This window comes from Phocoena sinus, chromosome 21, assembly GCF_008692025.1.
Source record: "Phocoena sinus isolate mPhoSin1 chromosome 21, mPhoSin1.pri, whole genome shotgun sequence".
Classification (NCBI taxonomy): Eukaryota; Metazoa; Chordata; class Mammalia; order Artiodactyla; family Phocoenidae; genus Phocoena; species Phocoena sinus.
Genome location: NC_045783.1, coordinates 21,032,574 through 21,049,190, shown reverse-complemented (window position 1 = coordinate 21,049,190; position 16,617 = coordinate 21,032,574). Strand labels below are relative to the sequence as shown.

The following is a 16,617-nucleotide window of genomic DNA, read 5'->3' as shown; positions in this document are numbered from 1 at the left end:
TGCTCATGATTTATTGGTTTCCCTTTGATTTCAGTGGCTCCAATTTAATGATATATTTCATCATATTTAAGGAAATTATTAGCTTAAAGGTCAATATTTACACATACTACAAACGCAGTCATCTCCAATTGACACTCCTAATAAGTATGTGTAGCTATCCTTAATGGCCAGAAATATCATTGGAAAACAAGAAAAAATACGTCATGCTGAGCAACCAACGCCTGCCAATATTTATAGGTTTGAAGGAATGATAATTTGTATCTAAAGTACAATGATATCTCTAGAGTAGTAGTTCAGTGCATTCTGAGCATTACCCTTATAAACTCTGTTTTTGCTTTCTTTTTTCAAGTTTTAGAACCTGATTTTATCCTGAATCCCTCCCACAAAAAATTCATGTTCATAAATTCTATGAAGGATTTGGTTCACTCATATCAGATAATGAGCTGATTAAAGTTCCGTAACTAAAATTTTATTAGCTTATATTATATTTCACCTTTTCTAAGCTCTTAATCTCAAAGCTGTCACAGTGGTTGACAAATAGTTTAAAAGATACAACTAAGCCAACTCTTTTCAGAATCAGTCCCCTAACACTTTAGACATGAAAATGGGGTCCATGTGTCTCTCCAAAAGGTTTATCTGTTTTAAACTAGTTGCACTGGCATTAGAATTGGAGTAGTTGATTGAAACTTTTGTTGATATTTTGAAAAACTTCATATTTGTTTTCATTTCATAAGAGTAATAATAATCATAATAACTATATAGATAAAGGGTTGTTCTGTGCCATGCAGAAAATGCTTCAAATAGTTTATATATCGCATATTATTTTGTTTTTGTACTTCTGTTCATTGTATGCATTTCACCCAGAATACTATCACCTTTTATAAAAATTATATAGGCTAAAAATTGAAAATCCCCTGCTTCTATCCTTTTACTTCCATTCTCTCAAAGTAATTGCTGTCAACAATTTTGTGCCTATTTATCTAGAATTTTGCATATTCTTATTTAGTCATCTAGAGAGGTTTATAACCCATCTATATGTCTATCTGTATCTGTATCCACACATTTCATCAGATAAGGTTGGGATGTGCTACAAATATTGGTCTGCCACTGCCTTTTTCTATGTATACTATATCATGAGCACCGTTCAGTTAGAGCACATGGATCTCACTCCATCTTTTTCATGGCCACGTAGCATTCCAAACTATAGGTTAAACAATCATTATACATCCTTTATTGATGGAAATTTGGATTGTATCTTTTTTGTCAGTAACACATAATACAATGATGAACATCTCTGTACATATATTTTTATGAATTTACTTTGTTTTTTCTTTTGGTGAAGTTCTAAAATGGTTAGTGCACAACTTGAAGGTATTCCGGCACTCGTTCAACATCAGATAGAACAAAAATTCCTACACATTATGCTTCTAGAGGCTTCTCCCATAATCATACTTCCCCAGAGTAAATTCCAAGCCTGAAACTTTGCATTTAATCTGTTTATTACAAAGCATCCCAAATGAGTTGTAGAGTCAAAACAAATACTCCACCAGACAATACCACAACACTTTAGAATGATGAAATGCTTAAAATAGAATATTTAAGTTAGAACTTGTAAATGAGATATAATTATGGCTCTTGTAATGCAACTATGCTATAGTGACATGTCCAAGAGCAAATTCTTTCCAGCATTCTTAGTATTGATATAAATGTCCAAGTGGTGAGCATATGTCTCTGGAATGTTTAATGTTTCTGTTGGCAGTTGGGCAGGGTCTGTCTTATTTTAGGGAAGCTATGTCATAGGTCAGTTAATACTTTCTTACGTCATTATTACATTCCCTCCAACAGATTTGATGGACTATATGGACGTTTCTGAAAAAGCGACCTGAGCAGTCCAATCATGACAATATCATGCAGCATTAACTTTTTAATACAATTTATGTAAGGAAGGAAGAGCTCGCCAGAAGCACAGAAAGCTCTGTTGGCATGTAGTTTGAGCACACTGATCTTTGCTGTAAAGTCTTTGACTTCACTTTAACTTATGACATGTTACTGATCTGGTTTGTTAGCAAAACTACAGTTTATGGAAACCAGATTTCTTCACCAAAAGAGAGTTGAAGGTTTTTTTTTTTTTCTCATTGTAGGTAGCCCCAGTTGAACAGAACTAAGAACCTTAGTTTTGTCTTAGGAGAATAGGAATTATGGATTAGTATTATATCAAGAGAAGGGCAAGAATGTTGCACTAAAGTGTCCAATCTGCAGGGTTTTTTTGATGCCGATGGGCATGTTGGATTTACAGAAGAAATTTTACTTGTATTTACATCAGGATTATAGAGTACTACAATGTGGGAAGAATGCTGGGGGAAATCCTAAAGGTATGACAAACTTTGGTCAAGAGTTCTCTAACTAAATCATGATCCATGTGGTTCCTTCCAATCCTTGTGTCTCTCACTTGGAAACTTCTTGGGGGATCATGGCATCTGCAGGATTAGTCAAAAGTGCCTCAGCATAAAAATTTACTTCAGTTAGTCATCCTTTATGGTCAAGAGTTTAAAAAAAATGTTCATGTAGCTATGGATAGCAAATGTGCCAGGGTATCATTTAAAATAGCATTAGCATATTTTGGGGGAGGGGGTACTGTTGCCTTGGTATATGCAAAGGGCTCATTTAAAATACGTGATTTATACCACTTTTATTATAGTAAAATATACTTTTTAAAGGGAAGAGAAGCAAGCTGAAATAAACAATTTTAATTAAAAATTACCATGACATTCTTTCTAAAAATCAGAGATCACTCTTTAGATAGGCTTTGAACTATCTGGTGGCTATTTAATTCCAGCCAAAGAAAGTGAAACCAGTTCTGTCTTCAACACAATTCCAAAATAGAATGTTCATGAGCCATATAAATATTATTAGTGAAGTGGATAGGTTATCCTGTTTTAATTTTTACATATTTTGATGATTTCTCCAAGAAGATGCTCTTTGAGTCATACAGCTACACTACTGAGCAAAAGAAATGTCCACATATCTTTTTAACTCTAGCAAAATAATAAGTGACAGAAACAAGGATATTTACAGAATTCCAAAAGCCAGATAATAGGTGCATGTGTCTTACCTTTCTTTTACGAAGTCTGACTTGGTTATCTGTGGGTTCATGGGTGGCCAGAGTCTCCTTTATGTGTAAACACTGCATGCCATCTCCTGAGTTGACCTTTGGAAGACTTCTGTTTTGATGTTCTGAGAAACCACTCTTCTCCAGGCCATTTTCAGCTGACATTCCACTAGGGCAGGAAGGAGGCTGCAGAAGGCAGCTTCCAGAATCTGTTTTTAATAATGGCAGTCCTCTGTCTGCACAAGGAATAGCCAGGAACTCATCTTGTACTGCATTGCAGGTGTTTCTTTCATGTTCATCTTTAGGGAAGTCGGGTTTCCTTCGATGCTGAGCAATTACAGCAGAATTAAGCAATTGCTTTTCCGGCACAATATCTTTCACATTCAAAGAGTCACATGCATTCATTTTGGATGCATCTTTTATTTCACTTAGGCTTATATCCTTACAAAGCTCCAGGCTTTTACTCACCATGTCAACAACTTTTCTGTCCCCCTTTTCCTCTACCAGCACTAAATCAGCTCCACCAGCCATTCCCCAGGAGTCATAAGAACCTTGGTTACTTTCCATGATGGGCAGCGTCTTTACTAAGGAGCCTGCTCCTTTGATGCTATGTTGGTCTGACGTTTTAGGCCCTTGAGTAGTTAAAATCTGTTTATCATCTGTAAGATATAGATCAGAATCAGTATCCTCGTCAGAAACATGCACTAGTGTTTCCGTGCTGGCCTCCAGAGAAAGAAACTGATCTTCACCTTCATGGCTGTCATCTTCATCCACCTCCTTTGAAATGTGACCCATTGGCTTCCCAGGAATATCTCTCAGCTCTGAGCCATGACAGCAGTCTGGTAGTGAAACACACCTTTCTTTGCGGTCCACATTTAGAGTTGCATCTTTTTCCATACTTGCCTGCAAGCTGTCAGCTACTAGTCCATGATGACATGCTGTGTTACAATCATCAGAATTAAAAGGCTGTCCCATCCATTGGGTCACATGTTCTTCCCAGCTTCTCTTTCTGATAGCTACAGACATGTCATCGTAGTTTAACAACAGATAGAGGGATACATTCCATATGAGACTAAAGGAGATGAAACGATGAAAGATTACTTCAAATTCACTGATTGAAGAAGAGAGTAAGTTTTGTCATTGCACCACCTATTAAAAAATTAAAGAAATATACATAGTTCAGGATATAGTTCTAAAGTCAAAATATATCTTGGAAAAGAGAGCACTTAAGCTGTGCTATGAAAGATTAAGAGATTGTATAAAGCTTCTATTTAATAGCCTCAATAAGGTTATTTCTTTAAGAAGCAGCCTAATAGTAGAAGACAATTTCACATTCAATATTTCTGGTCAAAAATCATTAACAATACTTTTAAGTGCAGCTGGATTGATTGATCTATTAACGAATAAAGATATACATATTGAATATTTAAAGTTCCATTAGGAAAATATTTGGATTGCTATACTAACAAAATTCACTGGAAGAAACTAGTTGCTCTAGCTTAGATGCTTTCCTGATTTACTTTTGTGGACACAAATCGTTACAGAAATCTATTGGCTGTTTGGTTTGAATTGCACTGAAGGCCACCAGGGAACTGTTCATGCAAAACTTGAGCTATAGAGACAGCATGTGTAATGTATTAGTGTGTGAAAGAGCTAATACAGATCCCAAACTACCAGAATGCATTTACTCCAGGGAGTGACTAAGAAACATGGAGTAATCCAGTTTAGCTCATATTAACACATAATTCATGCATAAGAAAGCGTAACACACACCACTTAAAATGTCTTAGGATAAATACATTTACATGCATCTTATTGCTGTCACGACCCGCTAGCAAGCTAGTACTGTTGAAGCTTACCGAAATTAAATATCTTGCCCAAGGTCATACATCTAGGAGGTAAGCCTGGATTCAAAGTAGGCCCCGGTTCTAAGACCCAGGCTTAGAGAGCCAACAAACTTCACCCATGGAATGCGATTCTACTGCTACCTCTTCCCTCCACACATCTTTAGTAGATATAAAGTCTAAACTCTTCAGACAGGAATTCGGGTTACCCAAAAAGAAGATGTGAGCATGATAAGACAACTGAAATAATTCTTCAGAAATTTCAGTCTCATTCTCTTTGGCTTCTAAGGAGTTTAGTTTGTATACTTCTGTTAGCATTTGGCCATAAAATTTTAAGTAAACAAGAAAACCAGACATAAGATAAGGTCAGAATATAAACACATTCCAGGTATCCATCCCTTTTGCCTTAAATTATTCAAAGCCTTAGTTAAAGGCAACAAATTATACCAATGTAAACTCAACCTTATAAAAATGACTAGTCCAAATGTTGTCCCATAATGAAACCTAATGACTGGACTGTAAAAGAAAAATCTTATTCAAGAACAGACACTTCCAGTTTTTACACCACACAAGAACTGTCATCACATGACATGGATTGGCTTATTGATTTCAATCATAAACAAGATTAACTGAAGTGCTGGGTTTGGGTCACTTCAGTCTATTGAAAAGGACTCTGACTCCCCACCAAAAATCGCAAGCTATTCTGACTAAGCACATGCCAGAAAGGTAAATATTCCCATCTTGTAAAGACCAGGAATGTACTAGAATTTTGGTATGCCAGACTGACCAAATATCATTCTGGATACTATTCCGTTTCTTTAAGGGTCTGTGAGTATCTTTGAAAATGGTCAGCATTCACATTTTCTATGTTGGCATTCATAAGAAAATATAAAGTCCCTGAATTCCGTGCATAAGTCATTATAGTGTGGGAGGCTACGGAAAAGTGGAAAAAACGCATAGATGCAGGCCAGAAAATTTCTGCTTTCATGGGCAAATTTGGGTTGTAATAGGGCGGTTCTGTTTTAGATGCTTTCTTTTCTTTATTTTTATCCAGTGTAGAAAGAGCAGGCTAACTTAAGAAATGCCAAGTGGTATTAGTGTCATTCCTAAGCCACATTTACATTTAAGTTGAGACAATTCTGGTTTTCTTTCTCTGATGAAGAAGGAGAAAGAGTTTTATTAACCCCTTGGGGAACAGATTACATAAAAAATTTTGCCTTTAAGTCCTGACCATAATATTAATTAGCTTACTGCACTCAACCTTGGCAAGTAGGTAAGTATTTTTATAACATCAAAGGAAGACAGTTCAACAAGTTCTGAGACAATCGAGCTGCAAAGAGAGATTATAAATTAGATAGATTTGACACAACATTAACTCCTTCTGTCCTAATTTCTAATCTACGTTCTTTGGACATTTCCAGATCATTCCTGTGAATTTATAGTGTCTTTATTTTGAAGACATAAAATTTCCTAACTCTCATTATGACCATCATCACTACAGTTTGAATGTTTATTCCACATCCTGTGGTCTGATAGATTGTTTTAAAAACTTTATCTCAACAAGCTTCCTTATTCATACTTCCTATTTTAATTCTGATTTGTAAGATTCATAGTTAAAACCTGCCTTCAGGATCTAAAGGCTGAACACAGTATTAATTAAAATATATTGTCCATCACATCGGAGTATATCGGCCCCATTTTCTAAGTCATCTGAATTGACTAGAATCTGTCCTGTCAGATTTAGAAGTCTTTGTAAAAGACCTCACTTTCCCTTTGAGCCTTCTCACCATTTCTAATTACCGGCTACTTATTTTGCAAACTTCTACTACTTTTTCTTGTAATCACTTTTACGCAGTTTCATTCAGAATGAGCTCAGCTGCTGAGGATTTGGATGAAGAATCTGGAAAAGTGTAAGTCATTCCAGGGTGTTGATTTTATGAAGTGAATTTCCATGGGGATTTTTCACTTCTTAAATGCGTGTGTTCAAACACCACTGTATTAATATTACAGGAAACTCTGTGTACCTCTAATCATGTAATGATTCTGGAAAATATTTGTGAAGTGCCCACACTTGCTTTTTGTGATAGTAGTGCATAGGCTGTTTAGACACAGAGTGATTTAAAATTTATTGTTTGGGTTAATTTCATAACACCACTCTTTAACATAAGCATACAGTGGCATGCAGTGTATATTTTAAAATTAATCAACATTGAATGTTACTGTACTAAAAAGCAATTGAAGATATTCTAGTTTGAGAATCCCTGACCTATGTCTGACATCAAATGATCATGCTCTCTTTTGCACTTGCTCCTGAAATAAACACATACCTTGTATTTTGACCTGGCAAGTGTCCCCAGGAAAGAAGAGCCTGATGGGAATCACTACTGCCGATACTATAGCCTGGGAAAACACGGTGCAGATGGAGTACTTGTGGCTGAAATCAAGTGGGCAGTACCTTAGAACTGAGAGCAACATTGCCTGATCATAATCATTTATTCAACAAGTGTTTATTTAGTGCCGAATGGGCTGCAGACAGTCTACTAAACATTGGGAATATAAGCCTAAGTATATATTATCTTGTTTTATCCTTTCAGAAAACAGATGACATATATAGGTATGTGTATACATACACATACACATATACAAATAAATACGTGCGCGCACACACACACACACACACATGCACATGATTGACTCCTGGGTTGTTTTTAAACACCTTCACACAGCTGCTGCATATTTAGTAGAAGGCATAATAGTACTGCCAGTTTCTCTGTATTTTCCTACTTTCTCCTTAGATGGCTGGAGTTACTTCTGGTTTCCCATCAGGTCTTTCTTCTTAATTACCCATCCCATGTTAAATTTCTCCTACTACTCTCTTCTCCTACTCTTCTCTCTTCTCCTACTACTGCTTTAATGCATATCTATATGTAATAGCTACCACATAGCGTGTACTCAGTCACTGGGAGAAAGAAGAGAAGACATGAGGGAAATAATCTCCTTTTAATTAAAGGTAGGTTAAATTCTCTAACACGCACTCTTGCAAGAATAGAGAATGCATCTGAACCAAGAAGGGAGCATTTCTACAATGGCCCACATTGTTGCTAATATAAGGGTCAAGTTGGTGAGGTGGAGAGATGGGGAATCTGGACATCCTAGAGGGATGTGACATCTTAGTGTATCTTGGCCTACGCTCAGGGAGTCACCTTTGCATGTAATAAGTGCCACCCAAACACTTATTGAATTAGACGATTACAGCAGAATCAACATATAAACAGACATGATCACAGCCTACTGTAGTTCTTCAAATGTGTGCTCACTGATGGCCAAGTAAATCTTCCTGACAGTGAGCATTTGCGGAGGTCAAAATGAAATTCATTTTCTTGATGGAGCTGTCAAAGAACAAATTATCTAGCCAACTAAATTGTGGAACATTTGGGCACCTTCCACTGCCCCCAACTCAATGATAACACGAGAGGAATGCTTTTCAACGCAAAACTGTCAAATATTCAAGAGGCTTAGGATCAGCGAGAACGCCTAGGACAGATATGATTATTCTTAATCCCTTTATGTAAATTAATGAACAAATAGCAAAAAAAAAACACCCAAAAACAAAAAAGATAACACATTCAAAGAAAGCATTTCTAAGAGTCTAATCAGGGTAGCCAACTTTTAGTAAAAGACAAGTAGTGCTTTTTCTTTAAAATATTCATGCTAACTAATTGAAATTAGACAGGGCTAGAATTAGGCTTAGGAGAGAGAAACCTTTAATAACGATGCAAAAACCTATCTCTGTATGACTACAGGCAGACTTCCTTTCTTTAGTGGCAATCTTTGTCTTAATCCTTCACAAAATCATTATCCATCTACTTTTACATACTTTGTCAAATGTTGGAATTTACTCATTATGCCTCATTAGCTGTCTGTGGAAAAAACAAACTCCTGTTAAAATTCTTTACTGGTAAATTACTTAACGAAGCTTAAAATATTATATATGAAAAAGCTTCCATGTCTTTAGGTTGTCTGGAAATCATCAAAAGTCTTAGTAAATTACAGAATAAACCATCTATAATGAGCTAAGTCAGTGGATTGAGTAGTACATCACTTTTTCCGAGAGAGACACATCCAACCTTCCATCATTTTTCGTCTTTAGAAGAAGAATGAATAAATAGGTACCCAATTAAAATATTTTTTTAAATGTTTACCTATTTTTATGTATATATTAGTTTTACTAAGCTTGGTAAGTTTTTTCTCCTTCTTAGCTCTCAGATATGTTCCAGGAATCAAATAAATTTGAAATTAACTCTGTCAATCCACTAGAATTCTGTCAGCTCATCAGAAAAGAACAGGCTGTTACAAAGTTGCAAGTTAATATTTCTGAGGTGCCCTATTTTTACCTCTGGCTTCCTACTATTTAATGTAGCCCCAGTAGTTTCTAATTCCCTTGCAGGGAGGAGTGCAGATACTGGCAGTGTTTGACTTATCACCACTTTGCCGCTCAGGTCAGCCAGGTTTGCGGATTCTCAGAACGTTTTTTTAAAATAACCACGTGTAATTTGAGTAAATCTTTAAAAATGTCATATTTGTCTGATACCACTAAGACTTTTCTGGGGATAATTGGTTTCTATGAGACCCCAGAATTAACACAGTCTTGGGGGACAGTATTGCATCATGGATGCAGTAAGTTGTAGACACCTGTATTTCCTTCAGGATTCCATGTTTTATTTTTTTAGAAAGTACACAGTCTTCTCAATAACAGTGTTCCATCTGGTACAGAACCCTTTGAGCACCTAGAACTACATTGTATTTTAGCTATTTCTGCAAATAAATTCATTAATGAATAATTAGTCATTTGGTTTTTTGATTCATATCTCTTTTCTGCAGAGTCCCTTATAACCAAAGAAAAGTATTGCCTTTGCTCCTAACTTATTTCACTTGGAATTTTTCATGCAACAGGAAATAGCTTAGAGTTAAATTTGATATCAAAAGTTTGGTTGTTTTTTTTTAATGGCAAAGCAATATGATTGAGATGTGGTTTTGCCTTATTATAAAAAAGATACTTCTATTCCACAATGGACATGAATTATAATGCTTTATCATCAGCATGGTGAGATGTGGCTTTGCTTTAAGTGGCCACTTTCTATTTTTAACTTTGCTATCATTTCTAAGAACACTCTAAGGGTAGACACAGTAATCACCAAATATAAACAAGAGGGCTACAGCAACACAGGTGCTCAGACAGTTAGGTGACAACAGAATACTGAGATTTCAGTCATTTGGTAAGTACAACTTTCATTGAAATCAGGAACATGAAATCACTGAGAACTTAGCTACTTCTGTTAGGTTGGTATCCTATCAGGGATTGATGCCTCTGATATCAACTTTTTTCTTCTGTATTTAATATCTATAATTCTTACCTTATTTTGTCATCTTCCTATGTACATTTGAGCTTGCTTTTACTACCAAGTGTCCCATATACCCAAGTAATAATAGGTGCATTAGAAACTTTTGATGATCGTGATAATAGTAATAGTAAAAGAGCTTCCATGTGTTAAGCATTTACTGTGGATCAGGCCCTGTATTTGGTGTTGCACTTACGCTATCTCCTTTAGTAATAATACTCACAAATACTCCATGAAGTAGGTACTATCATTGTCCTGATTTTACAGGGAGAAATTCTGGCAGGACTAAGTAACTAGCTCTATCTCTAACACCTATTGATGGGTAGTGATTATTACCTCTATTTTTTGTGAAGGCAAGATGTCTGTTAAAGAAACTTTTTTTTTTTCTGGTGATTTGTATTAGTTACTTAGGTTTTGTCTTCCCCAGTTTTCTCACTTCTATAATGGGAATAATGAAAATTGTTGAGAGAGAATAATATTGAACTGTAATAATAATGAGCTGATAATATACGTAAAACACTTAATCCATGGCATATTGCAAGAACTCACTAGATACTAAATGATGATGACGATAATGATGATGATGATGATAAAGATGGTGATGGCAATGATTCCTTTAGTTTTTGACGGATCTTAGCTGCAGAAACCATGGCTGAGTAGGAGCTGGAACTATCCCTTGCATGCCCATGTTGTTTCAATATAGATGAGTGATTTGACCACAAGGTGAAACACCATGATTCTTTCTTTCTTGATTCATTTGACCTCTGCTTTTTAAAACAAAATTTTGTTTGTTATACTGTATGCGACCCAGTTTGTACATACAAAGTCTCATCTAATGCTCAGAATGACCCAGTGATATAAATATTTGCATTATCTTCCAGACTTTACCAATAAAAAGCAGAAGCTCAAAGTAGGATGGGGCATGCTTGAAATCACAGAGCAAGGATTTCAAATGGCAAAGATGCAAATCTGAGCCAGTTTTCTGTCTCTTCCCACGAGCTTTCCAGTACACCACCCCCATTCAAATTGTGGAAAATTCACTAGTGCTCTGCTCTCACTGGCCTCGTGTAACTTAACTTTGAACTATTTTTGGATACTCATGCTTTCTCCTGGCTCTTAATGAACTTGTAATGTCATCTTATGAGAGTGCTATTAACCTCTGGCCTCAGGCTCTGATGACTTTTGCCAACCTCTTATTTTCCTTCCTCTTTAAAAATTATTATTCTATCATTACAGGATGTCTGGAAAATTAAAAAAAAGTCTCACAACACCAACTCTTCAATTTCAATGCTGGTTTTCCTTTCCTTTCTTTCTTCTTTCCCTCCTATTTATTCCACAAACATTTATTAACAAACATGTATTGACAATACCTGACATGCTACGTATTTTGCCAACTGCTGGGAATAGAAAGAAACACTGGTTGAATTTCTAAGCTTGCTTTCTGATCTTCCTACTTCCTTTGGATCTCATTTCTATTAAAGGACTGATTTCCTCTGGATTATCTGAACTGTATTGCTAAACCATTTTGTGATTTCAGTCTAACGGGAAAACCTTTTCACACATATAAGCAGCTACAACTGCTTTTTTCAGTCCTCTATCTTAATTCATGAGCAAGTTTATACACATGCTGTTTACATTGCCTTTCAACTTTTTTTTTACATCAGAATTCCTATTTAATCTTTTCAAGTTCACTTATATACTCTATAATCCACTGAATCAAAATCAATAATCTCTTTTAAACTAGGTCTCAAGATCCACACTTCACCTTTATTCTGTTTACCTTCTTCAAAAACTAAGCGCATCTATTTCTCAGCACTCTATGAGCTGACCGGCAGTTTAATGCCAAACTAGAAGTTGTATGCTGTATCTCTATATCCACCCCAAAGTCAATCTGGATTTGGGCTTCTCTGTAAACCTGTTTGATTTGTGCAACTAAGGGGCTTATCATTCACCTGGGAGAAGAAGGTATAATACTTATGCTATTTCCTTCAAATCTGGAGGAATTTTCCCTCATCCTCTTTAAATTCTCATGTACAATTCTTAACATTTATTCAGATAATAAAATTTTCTGATCCAGATCTAAATCATCTCTCTTTTGGAACTTCGTTGTACTATAACGATTTCTACAGAGAGAATCCTCATTGTAAGATGATATTGACACCAATTCATTCCTTCTCCAAGAGGAAACAAATGAAGTAAAAACAAAAGACACATCTTAAATGTCCCAGTTTAGACTTGTTTTAATCCTCTAACACCCATCCTCTATAAGTAAGATTAAGCCATGCCTAAAGTATTTGTAGTGAGGTGTATGGTATGAGCAGGTTTGGATAGGGCCAGAAAAATTCTCTTTTTTATTATAACGTCCTCAAGAAAAAATTAAACAAAATGGTGTACTAGGCCCTCTAGTAATCATGCCATCAGTTATATAGGCTATTGCTTTACTGCATTTATTCCTCATTCCAATCATGTAGAGTGTGGAGACACTGGAAGTGTTGAATAGCCTATTTTTAAGTGGTAATAGCATCAGGAAATCCAATCTGGTTCAGAAAAATGGGGAGAAAAAGCATCATGACTCACATTTTCTCTAAAGAAATGGGATGTACTAGAAATGACACATATTAGCTTTATTAGAAGGGCTCTTGCCACGGAAAGTGCAATGTTTCGGCGTGCAAAGCAACATATACTGTCATATATGAAGAATGTACAGATGAAGCAGCCAACTCCTCCATTTGACACTGCACTGGTCAGCCATTTATATACTATAACAAACTCTGGATTCTACAACTAAAGGGCTTTGTAGAAGGCTCAGAGGAGATATATGAACCAATTAAAAGACTGTAAATAAGCTGTAGAAGGGAAGATGAAAGGAAGTGGGTTTATTTGGCCTAGAAATGTACACTTATGTTTTCACACGTCCATTTAGGCTTTTCACATTTCCACTGAGGTAGAAACCCACAGAACTGGAAACAGGCTGCAGCAATAGAGATTTAGGTTAGATAAATAAAAGGATGTCCGGGTACGTGAGATTCTTAAACCGATTCCAGTGGGGGGCAGTAAAATCTTTTCCGAATGCCACTGGTTAAGTTGATTTATAAGGATACCATTTGGAGGCAAGGATATGAATCAGACAACCTCCCTTCTAGCTCTATGTTTTTAAGAAACATCAGTTTAAAATTAATATAATTATTAGCATATGGATTGATTTTCTTGGCATAAACATGAAATGTAACAAAACAGTCACAAACAAGATACTCCTTTAAAATGTTTGTTGAAGGTGTAAGAAAACTTTTGCATTTGAGGAAATTTCATTACTTAGTAAATTTGATTCTTTTTTAAAGCCATTATTTTTTTAATGCTGGTAGCAGCTGTAAGCCTTTTGTTAAAAAATAAGCATTACAATTTTCTGTTTAAGGTAGCCTTCTACCGGATACGAATATATTCATACTTTATTATGAGCAGTTATTATTTGAGAACAAGGTGATGTCATATTAAGTTACCTGAATTATGATACAGGGTACTATGGTTCCACTGTCATCTCTTCTACTAACTAGCGGTGTGACCTTGGACAGGTCATTTTTGAATGTCATGCTTCACCTCCCTTTTTGGCACCTTTAAGACAGTGTTAGAAGAGGTGACCTCTTATATTCTTTCCTTCCTTAAAATTCTATTGAGGAATTTTATTAAATCATAATTTAGACAAGTCAATATTTTATTTTTAACATACTTAAAAAACAGATTCTTTTTATCACTTTTAGAAGTCTCAACACAACAAATTGTTAGTGAGTAGTTAAAATTTGTCAATATAACTTATTCTAGCATAAAATTTAAGCATAATTAGCTAATACAGCAAATGGTCACCTTATACTATGTAAAAGTTTATGATAAAAACACTTGATTTCTTATGATCCGACTGTCAAATAGCTTTCATATTTCATTTGGGATATCTTGTGTTCATCTAATAGATTTGGAAATATGCACGGGTATTTGTTCCCTTCACGTACCATTCCATATGATTTCTATAAAATAATGATTTTCATTCTAAATATTCAGAAATATAACAGTATGTTATGCATTAAAACTCTCTGTTATGTCAGTCATTACTAAATTTCTTTTCTCATATATTGCACATGTAAACATAACTTAAATATACTGTAGCCCAGTGGAAATGTAATTTTATGATTACATGAATTATGAATACAGATCAGCTTTTCATATGATTGTAGTGATTTCCAGCTGCCTTAAAATAGTAACAATGAATGTCATTGTCATTGAGATTTACTTTATTCAAAAACACTCACACAGAATATGATCTGAGCAGTGAATAGTGAATTCAAGAAAGTTAATATAAATTAAATCCAATTCTGATCTTTAAATTTTTAAAAATCAGATTAAATACTGTTTAGGATAGAAATATTTGTAAAATTTCATGTGTTTACTCTTTTTAAAAATAAACCATTTAAGCTGTGCATTAGCAGTTTGACCTGTGGTTGAAACTGGGTGGGGAAATATTGAGGAATCCAATCTTCATATTTTAAATGAGACTCAAAATTTTCTTTGGAGATGCATTATTAAGAAAAGTCACTCTATAGCGGGATCTACTTTTCCTGTTGGCAAACGACGGGGAAAGAAAAAAAATCATTTACACCTCACAATGTGTGAGAATATGTATCTGTTTCATATAAACCATATAATAGGAAAACTGGTCTATCTTCTGGCTCCAGTCATAAATAAGTTAAGGATTAAAAAGGGATGAAAATAAGATCTTAGTTTACGGAGAAAAATCTCCATGGAGCCTATTTTAGAATTGACATTTTGCTAAAACAATTTGACTCACAGTTTTTTACTTACTAAACTTTTTCCACTTCTGATTTCGTGGCTCAGCTCTAAAACCTAGGAAATCACCACTCCGTGCAAGATGCTAACATTTCTCTCAATCTTTCTGCCTCTTCAAAGATTGCCTCAAAGCGTAAAGATAGATAGTCCACAGCGTCTTACCTAGACGAGGAGGAGCTGAATCGCCAAGGCAAGACATGCTTCAACACTCAGCCTAGGAAAGGAGTCCGTCCCCGTTAGTTTCTCCAAAATATAAGTTCACATTTCGTGGTTGAGATCATGGCTCTATTCTAAGCAGTTCTGCGCAGTGTGTGATTCTAACAAAAACAGCCTCCGCAGCTGGAGGGAGCCTTAGCTGAAGCCGGAGTCTGTCAAGGCGTTCCTAGTGACTTCTGTCTAGTAAATTCAGACTGATGTTTTGCAAAAGGGGCCTCCACAACCAGGCCCAGATTGCCTGGGAAGCATTTCCTGCCTCTGAGTGGTGTGCATGTGAGAAAGACTGAACTGAGAGGAGGGGAGGGGGGCAGAGCAGAGGCCCGCCCAGGCGATTTAGGAGTTCTGATTTTACACAGAACTTAAGTGAGTTTGTCAAAACCCTTGAGGTGATTAGCTGGAGAGTCATAAAGCCGTAGAGCTTTTTCTATCCCACGCTGCTTATGAAAAAAAAGAAAGAAAGAAAACATCGTTCTCTCCTTCCTCTACAACTTTTCCACTTTATTCAATGTATACACACAATGTAAGCAAAATATCTTTGCAGTGCTCCTTTCAAAAGATCTTTTAAGGGAGCAAGATGCAGTTAGTTTTAATACCGTAATTCTTCTAAATTTGAAAACCTTTTTAACGCTCCTTCATTTAAAATGCTGCAGCCTGATATACTGTACCTGAGAAGGTCTGTAAGTAAAATCCTAGGAATCCAGCGAATAGAACGTTTTCTCCCAGATCTCTCCGACCCCAAGAATCCTTCCCGGAATTAAAGTAGTTTGTGTCATGGCATAGGCAGCATTGCCTCTGGTCAGAATCTTCCAGTTACACACATCTAGTGCTGGAAAAGCAGAAGACAGACTCCATCTTGATCCTATTACAATCTTGCTGACATTAACCACTTGCAACTGCTTCCATCCAGCAGGACAGAGTGCCCGAATCACTCTAAAGCAGCTCACAATATCTGCATCCTTCCTCCAACACAAATGTTGTGAACTATCGTCTGTTTATCTTTTCTGCTTTCTTGTGCCTCCACTGGATGACTTCCTCCTAGCTGCTCAGGGCTGGGAACTTGGACTACCATTTGGTTTTGATTAAAACCAGACAGCCAACTCTGGAGAATTTAGGGAATAAGCTAATGGAAACTGCAAGTATGGCTTTAATTAGTACATCAATTAATAATAGATGTTCGCTCATCTTATAATAAGATGACACAAATATAAACGCAGAG

At 35.9% G+C, this 16,617-nt stretch overlaps 1 protein-coding gene across 1 annotated transcript in view; it reads right to left on the bottom strand.

Annotated features, from left to right (window-relative positions):
* Window positions 1-15,661, bottom strand: part of DLC1 (DLC1 Rho GTPase activating protein) — a 392,110-nt gene extending 376,449 nt beyond the window's left edge. Inside the window, 2 exon segments of the mRNA XM_032618160.1 lie at window positions 3,113-4,258; window positions 15,348-15,661. Of these exon segments, the coding sequence (XP_032474051.1) occupies window positions 3,113-4,135 (1,023 nt within the window). The 5' untranslated portion in view covers window positions 4,136-4,258; window positions 15,348-15,661.
* Window positions 15,662-16,617: the final 956 nt, after the last annotated feature.